The sequence below is a fragment of the Oncorhynchus gorbuscha genome, linkage group LG18 (genome assembly GCF_021184085.1).
Source record: "Oncorhynchus gorbuscha isolate QuinsamMale2020 ecotype Even-year linkage group LG18, OgorEven_v1.0, whole genome shotgun sequence".
NCBI classification, from domain to species: domain Eukaryota; kingdom Metazoa; phylum Chordata; class Actinopteri; order Salmoniformes; family Salmonidae; genus Oncorhynchus; species Oncorhynchus gorbuscha.
Genome location: NC_060190.1, coordinates 68631032 through 68639805, shown reverse-complemented (window position 1 = coordinate 68639805; position 8774 = coordinate 68631032). Strand labels below are relative to the sequence as shown.

Genomic DNA, 8774 nt, shown 5'->3' with positions numbered 1-8774 from the left:
AGGCCAAATATACACTGGAGTTACTTACCAAGATGACATTGAATGTTCCTGAGTGGCCTAGATACAGTTTTGACTTAGATCGGTTTGAAAATCTATGGCAAGACTTACTTAAAAATGTCTATCTGGCAATGATCAACAACCAACTTGAAAGAGCTGAACAATTAAAAAAATGACAATGTGCAAATATTGTACAATCCAGGTGTGCAAAGCTCTTAGAGACTTACCCTGAAATATTCACAGCTGTATTTGGTGCCAAAGTTGATTCTAACATGTATTGACTCAGGGGTGTATATTATATATTTCTATATTATATTTTCAATAAATGTGCACAATTTCTAAAAACCTCTTTTCACTTTGTCATTATGGGGTATTATGTGTAGATGAGGGATGAAATGTATATATTTTTTTGTACATTTACAATTAAGGCTTTAAAACAACACAATGTGGAATAAGTCAAGGGGTATGATTACTTTCTGAATGCACTGTATCTAATTTACCACCATGTATGGATAAGGGGTATGATTACTTTCTGAATGCACTGTATCTAATTTACCACCATGTATGGATAAGGGGTATGATTACTTTCTGAATGCACTGTATCTAATTTACCACCATGTATGGATAAGGGGAAAAAGGCCTTTCACACAGTAAAACACACAAAACACAGTTTGGTTTAATTATTATTTTCTTCGTTATTTATATGACTTTGTTATCATGGTTATGGTCATTTTGAAGGATTATATGCATTTCAGTTTGACTAGTTTTTCTTGTCCACAGATTGTCTTTTTGCTCCTGTAGTGTGCATATCACACTCATTTAAATCCAGACCTCACTTAGCATAATAGTACATTGTCCATTTTTTGGGGGGCTCCATAATCCATTGTTGTTATGTACAGTATTTTCCTCACATTTCTTTTCATAGAAAAAAAATCTGGTCCATTGTACCAAAGTTGATAGTTGCAGTCGGGGTAGGCCAGTGTTGAAGGTGAAGGCGCTATACTGTACCAGACATACTGTAGCTGTGTTTCTACGGTGTCATTCACTTTCAGATCACAGAAACACACTCTCTTGTTCTGACATACACATGCATAAACAGTCGATTGAATAGCTACTACTTGTGTAACTACTTCAACGTTTACTTTGTTGGTGATGTAAACCATACAGTGCAGTACAAAGCTTTCACTGTGACCCAAATTAAATCAATTACACATAAAAAGGAAAATCAAACTGCTTTTTCACTCAGAGTGTTTATGCTGTATTTTCAGGACAGGTCAGGTGTGGTTTTACACTCATATTCAATGACAATGTTGGCGAGACGAACAGCTTGCGGGATGGATTCACTTTCAGCCCAGTTACTTATGACCTCCAATTCAGCATTTTTTTTTATAACACACAGTGCAGTTTTCCTTTATTTTTATTGATTGAATTAATTGGGGCCTGTGCTTCGCTGTAAAAGTGGAGGGGCACTCATCATCGATTACAATACTCAAATTCAAACCAACCCAGAATCTGCAGAGAAACAAAAACACAATTCTGAAACTGCTCTACTTTTCTGTATTTCTGTGTTTTCCCATATTCATGGTTTATTTGAACCTTGTGTTTATATTTCCAATCAACAGTTCATCTCTGCATAGACTTTTGAGAGCATTTCCTGTTGGGAATCCTTCTGACTGTGCTTTATCTGGTGAAACCCTCTGTACACTTTGAGTTGTAACGGTCTCGTAATGATTACTATAAAGCAAAAGATACATTTTCGATTTTTGCGACACTCCATTTTGGGAATATATAAACATTTCACATAGTAATTCTGCACATTGATAAAAATGGGTGTACTCCATATATGGTTGTGCTCAGTGCATCTAGTAAACAAACTGTTGACTCAACTACAATGTTTCTATTTTGATATGTTGCTAAATTTGAGTGTGTGTTGAATCAGAGTGTGCCCAATTCAAACAAAATAGGTAAGCATGCTATCTCATGATGTGTTTTGGGAAGATCTGTCCATTGAAAAAAGCAAATAGAAAATTATTTAAAAAATACAAATCATTTGCATGCATAGACTATGACTTGTTTTGGTCATACTGTGAGCAGTTTTGTCTTACTATGCACACATGTATGAATGGCTGTCACTTTAATGCAGCTGTACAACCAAGCTAAGATTCTGACATTCAGAGGTGGGCTCTACATGCACACACTTACACACACACAGACGCACGCACACACGCACACACGCACGCACACACGCACACACGCACACACACACACACACACACACACACACACACACACACACACACACACACACACACACACACACACACACACACACACACACACACACACACACACACACACACACACACACACACACACACACACACACACACACACACACACACACACACACCACATAATGGTGTACCTATCCACATCATGCACTGTTGATGTATATGATGTGTGTTTTGGACAGCGTGGTGCATTGGTATTCGATGACAAGTGTTACTGCTAGGATAAGGGTGAACATAATAACATCATGTTAGAGTAATGGAAGCATCAATAAGCAGGGTTCCAGACCCAGATTATTTTTCAATTCAAGTTCCTTTCCAACAAATTTCATCTCTCCAAAATAAGTAGCGATTGCAGTTGCACAAGGTACTGCCAATTGAAGACACAAGATAGGAAAGGAACATGGTGAGGACAGAGGGAGGGACCGGGAGCTAAGAACTTCACCTCTGTCCATCTAGCGTGAATGAACATTGCGGAAATGGTGGCAGACATTTAGGCCTAAAACGTAAATGAGAAGACAGACCAGACACATTAGAGTCAAAGCTAACATCCTTGTGGCTATGCTAACCAATATTGACCAAAAGGTAAATTAGACGCAATCCATTTCACCATTTTGTTAGCGCTGGCTAAACATCCTCAGCTTTGCTAGTACTCTCCTGTGTCCTGAAGTTCACTATGAAAAGATGTAGAAAGACAGGAAACTCAGCAATGTCGTGAGAGACCTAGAACTCTGTAGTTCAGAGTTGCTACACGGCTACATACTTCAGCCGTTGGCAATATAAACCATCTCTCCTTCAAGTATGATAATATTTAGATAATGCTCGTATTTTTTTATTGAGGGATGCAACTACCATAGATATATTTCTGTACCTCCACTTCTCCTGTGAACTCGCTAGTGTATTAGGCATGCATGTCTTTGGCACTCTGTCCAACAGACAGTCCCTGAAACGGGGCTACACCATCAGTGCTGAAAATAAACAAGTGTCACTGTTCATATCATAAAACAAACATAGCAACGATCTGCATATCATCAAGGATTATCGGATTAACGCTATCATCTCCATCATGGTCATCCTCATCTCTAAATCGTCAGCTGAATGTCAATTCCCCTTCTTATACGTCCCAGATTGCTTTGTTATCACAGATTAAAGTATGTAAGTAGATAATGAGATAAATATAGGTATCGTATTAAATAGTTTTCATAGGCATCTTTGATCTTCAATTCATGCTTCTAGGAATGTATTGAGGTCATGCAACACTAGGAAAGCAGCATTCAGTAAGCCTACTTGTTTTAAAGGCAGTTTAGGGAGGAAACATCATTTTATACATGTCCCTTTAGTCGTCCCAATGGTTCATCATGAAGACACAATGGACCCAGTTGAACAAGGCAGCCGTGAGTCGAGTCTGTCTGTAACTGAGATTAATGCTGCAACTACACTGTATGGGTGCTGTAATTAATTAACTAATGCATTTTACCTCAAATTACAGCACAGCTGCAATGTCGGTGGTATGTAAACACCTCTATGTTTTCAGCTCAGCGGTGTGGCAACAAGACTATGACAATGAACTCTACATGGAATGTTACATTTAGGTCAAATGTAAGGAATACAATATCCTCCAAGCTATAGGGCTGGTTTGGGGCATGGTATCCTTTCAGACACCATTGTAACCTACGTATGTTAGTTAATAACCTCTCGACATCCCTTCATATGTATGATAGAAGGTTATAGAGGGCAAGACAATAAACAGTGTCTTTGGAGCAATGCTAGTTGTGTGAGTGAGAATACTCATTCAGATAAGAACTCCATGCAACAATCAACTGGCTACAGTTACTACCTACAGTACCTATCTAGCTACAGTAACGGTTACAGTCACAACTATTTACCTATCTATATGAGTTAAGTGGTAAATAAGTACAAATGAAAGAGGAAGAGACATTCACTTTGTCCTCAGAGCTGCAGTAAGACAGGTTCAGGTGAGTGGAAGAGGGAGGCTTGCGTTGCCATGTACAGTAAACACATAAACGATGTAAGACTAGAGCAGTGAAAAGTCAAGGCCTTTTGTCATTCATCAGATACTGATGTTCCTGAAGAAAAGATGTGAAACCATTATAAAGCTTATGGAGCTGATGGATGTCCTACATCCCGTATATATTGTGAATGACTACTACAGTACCACACTCCTTGTGTGTCTCAGGCTCAGGCCATGACAGGCCTCAGCCACCAGGCAAAAACGGGATGAATCAACATTGTTTCCACATCACTTCAACCCAAATATTCAATGTAATGACGTCTTCAATGTAATGGAATTTCGTATTTTTTTCACCCAAATTTGAACCTAAATCCAATGACATGGTGACATGTTTTGTTGATTTCATTTTGAATTCACGTTAGCTGACAACTCAACCAAATGTAAATCAAAAATAGACCTGCCCAGTGGGCAGCAACGGAGCATGTCCGCCTTATGTTCACACGTTCTGTAATCTCCAAGTAGTTCACCACAGGACGGGTTTGTTTAGTTTGCTGCAGGAAGCAGCATTTTGTAGCACGCAAACAGGAAGCAAAGTGTGCCTTTGACGATGGAGGGAGACCAGGGTAGCGGCAGGTGCAGGGGGGCTGAAGCAGGATTGGTGGTGGGGTTATTCTGGAAGCGATAAATCACCTTTTTTAGCTACATTTCTCCTCTTTTTTGTACTACCGTTGTGAGCAGGTCATTTTACTATTGGAATAGTCACACTGACAAAGCCAAATCCATGCAGACATCAACACGCAGAATTTTGATTATAAGATTTTAAGTCTGACAGAAGGTCAGTATGAGGGCAAGGTGTGAGGCGCTAACAGTGGGAGTTAGCAGTGGGAGTTAGGGGAGGAGTGAGCACATAGTTTCTGGTGTTTTTCATCATAAAGAAATGATGAGTACAGTTATACGTCCTGAATCTATTGCCTTGAGATTCCAGCAGCACATGTGAAATGGGAGGCTACACACCTGCCCCATCCTTTGACCTCTCAACCTCACTGAGAGGACAATGCCAGCTGGCTAAACATCTGTGAGCATTTTGGTGATGTTGACATAGTTTGTGTTGGCCAGCGTAGTGCAGTTGGCCTGAGTCTTGAGGTTCTCTTCTGGGAGGTCCTCAATACTGTTGTTCACCCCTTCCTGGATCTCCATGTAGTCTGATTTACTGATGGTGGAGCCGCTCCGGCTCTTCTTCAGCTCTTCATTCGAGTCCTCTTTGGCGACTGGGCCTAGGCACTGGGCCTGCTCCTCGCCCTCCGTCTCACGGTGGTAGAAGTAGTTGAAGTTGGAAACGATGACAGGCACGGGCAAGGCAATTGTCAGCACACCTGCAATGGCGCAGAGGGAGCCCACAATCTTGCCACCAATGGTGGTCGGGACCATGTCGCCATAACCTACTGTCGTCATGGAGACAACAGCCCACCAGAAGGCGTCAGGGATGCTTTCAAACTGTGACTCGGGCTCATCAGCTTCCGCAAAGTAGACGGCACTGGAGAACAGTATGACTCCAATAAAGAGGAAGAAGATCAACAGACCCAGCTCCCTCATACTAGCCTTCAGGGTCTGGCCCAGGATCTGAAGTCCCTTGGAGTGTCGTGACAGCTTGAAGATTCGGAAGACTCGCACTAGACGGATGACCCTGAGAATAGCCAGGGACATGGCTTGCTGACCAGCCTGGCCATCCTCTGGTTTCTCAGCCAGCTCTGTGGCCAGTGTGATGAAGTAGGGGATAATGGCAACAACGTCAATGATGTTCATGACGTTACCAAAGAAGCCTGATTTGCTGGGGCAGGCAAAGAGGCGCACCAGGAACTCAAATGAGAACCAGATGATGCAGAGCGTCTCCAGGATAAAGAATGGATCAGTGAAGTAGGTGGACGTGAAGTAGATTGTGGTGTTGGTGTTGGTGTCAAAGACACTGTGCGGTTCGTCGTCGTCGTTGCGGAAGATGGGCAGGGTTTCCAGACAGAAGCTTACGATAGAGATGAGGATGACCATGACGGAGATGATAGCGATAATCCTAGCGGGTCCTGAGCTCTCTGGGTACTCAAACAGCAGCCACACTTGTCTCTGAAACTCATTGTCAGGAAGGGGCCTCTCTTCCTCCTTGACGAAACCCTCATCCTCTCTGAACAGCTCAATGGCTTCATCCCCCAACTCATAGAAACGTATCTCCTCTGAGAAAATATCAAGGGTCACATTGGCCGGCCGCCGTAGCCTCCCTCCTGACTGGTAAAAATAGAGAATGGCATCAAAGCTGGTTCGGCTGCGGTCGAAGAAGTACTCGTTTCTCAGTGGGTCGAAGTAGCGCATCCTCTTTTTAGGGTCCCCCAGCAGAGTATCGGGGAACTGGGAGAGGGTTTTAAGCTGTGTCTCAAAACGCAGCCCAGAGATGTTGATGACCACTCTCTCGCAGCACTCATGGTCAGCGTCAGGGTCGTACTCAGCCGGGTTACCCGGGTGTGCTGCCGCCTCATCAGAGGGGTCACCAGTGGCTACAGTCATTCTGCGGGGGGAGCAGGCGCCTGCACTTTTCAGTGGGGCTGGGCCCTGCAGCCTGGAAACTGTAGGGAGGGGGATGGAGGAGAGGGAGGGGGTTCAATGCCGTAAAGACCGGTTGGCTCACCTCATGGATGGATCTGTCTGGAAGGGACAGAGACCAGAGATAATTTCAATAATATAACATAAGCAATTAATTTGATAGCATTTGTGTTATTCTGTCTGTCTGTCCTCTCAAGCCATATATTATACTGTAATGGAACAATGGCATAAAAGTTACAAAAATGTACTTCTGTAGGCTACAACCAAAGTATTCAGCTTTCTAAAACATACATAAACTACTATAAATGTGGAGAAACGTAGTGTATGCCCAGAGCTCAATGATCCAACTAGTTTCCAACTAGCATAGATATAGTTTATGAATCGGGGCATGAGCTCCTTATATTCTGCTGCAATGGATAATATCCATTCACCTGCAGTGAAATCATGCATGAACGTACCTTTGCAATATAGGAACCAAATCTATACAGATTGCCCCTTAGTTTATAATATAAAACCAATAACTGAATAGTGAAAAAAAGTATGCACTCTTTTTTTCTGTTCCAAGAAGCCCTCGATGTCACTTTTTCATCATTCACTTTAAGGTAGTTTTGTTGGAGCATTTTTAGACTGGTCTCAAATGGTGACTGTCTCTGAAATATTCAAAAACATCCATAAATTATTAACCGGCAGTAGGAAAAACGTTTCAAGAGAAAAAATATTATGTCTCTGCCCTCTACACCATCTCTTGCATCTTCCATAAAAGAGGCATAGTTTTGTTAAGCGCTATTCAGTTGATAAATACTCAGAAGCTAATAATAATACGGGCTATTTTGTTCAATGGTCATCTACTGTCTCCCCTTCACTGCAGAGGTCGAGTAGACTTTTCTGAATGAAAGTCGTGTAGGTTATAGCAGACGTTTTCAACACCATAGGCTACATACCAGCATTCACCTTGTTGAAAACGGGGTGTTAGTTGCTGTTCCCATTGATCACTTGGTATTAGGGAGTAAATAGCCAGTGGCCAACAATCCCTCCGGTGCTAATCCCTCCGGTGATTTAGATCCTGAGAAGAAGAAACGAATCTATTTCCTATTCGGGACCGTTAATAATACGATCATCATGTTGTCTGCAGCATCACCACTCACGCGCACCGGCGTTGGAGAGGTACAGAATGCGGGTGTGTCCTCGCCTCCCCCTCCCAGTCTTCGTTCCTCGCTCAGGTTGTCGTAGGATGGCGATTGACACAAAAAAGGAGGGGATAGGGTTCCGACCTGGAGGAATGGTACTTCTGGTAAAAGCCAAAGGTGCTAAGATCGGCAGAATTCTATGCATCCAGTGTCCTTAGCCGCTATGACGTTGCCCGCATCAGACAGCCGCAAAGGTAACTGTCCTCATATGGTGCTCAGTGGCAACATCTGCAAAAATAAAAGCAAGCAGGGGAGGTGGCGGGGAGGCGTATTACAACGTGTGATATTACCAAAAAAAAGTAAATTAGTAGGCCCACAAGATGCAGACGAACACAGAGATGGGTAGTGGGTTAGACTAACGGGTTAACATTGTGCTGATGGATAACGTTTAAGTTACCAGGCAGGAAAAAAAAAAATATGCTGCAATCATGATTCGTCACAATAACCCTAGTTAACTACATGTGTCGTATTAAAAGGTAATCCTGACAAATAAATTAAAAGTCATGCGTGGGCTAATTGACAAATGCTCAATAAAAAAAATCACATTATTTTCTCCATCATTTATTAGAGTATATAGAATACAACAGTTTGTAAAACGCAGAATGCTGACAGAAATGCTCATGCAAGGGGATATGTCTTGTCTGCAGTTGAATGGATAGAGATAATTCAAGCCATGCAGCCTCCTTCTACATTGTAAAGAGAACAGAATCTTCCGATATTGACTTGAAATGACATGCATGAAGA

The 8774-nt window shown here is 42.2% G+C and overlaps 1 protein-coding gene across 2 annotated transcripts; it reads right to left on the bottom strand.

Moving 5' to 3' along the window:
- Positions 1 to 379: 379 nt before the first annotated feature.
- On the bottom strand, positions 380 to 8480 carry LOC124002377 (potassium voltage-gated channel subfamily A member 2). Of its 2 annotated transcripts, none has more exons than XM_046309743.1 (2): positions 7785 to 8480; positions 380 to 6945 (listed from the first exon to the last, which is right to left on the bottom strand). In XM_046309743.1, the coding sequence occupies exon 2, from the start codon at positions 6805 to 6807 to the stop codon at positions 5323 to 5325; it is 1485 nt and encodes a 494-aa protein (XP_046165699.1). In that variant the 5' UTR covers positions 6808 to 6945; positions 7785 to 8480; the 3' UTR covers positions 380 to 5322. The 2 variants fall into 2 exon arrangements, with proteins under 2 accessions (XP_046165699.1, XP_046165700.1); XM_046309744.1 differs by having other exon boundaries at positions 7795 to 8480.
- Positions 8481 to 8774: the final 294 nt, after the last annotated feature.

Bases quoted from the DNA above. Each gene is read 5' to 3' on its own strand.
- LOC124002377 (XM_046309743.1), bottom strand. From the start codon at position 6,807: ATGACTGTAGCCACTGGTGACCCCTCTGATGAGGCGGCAGCACACCCG.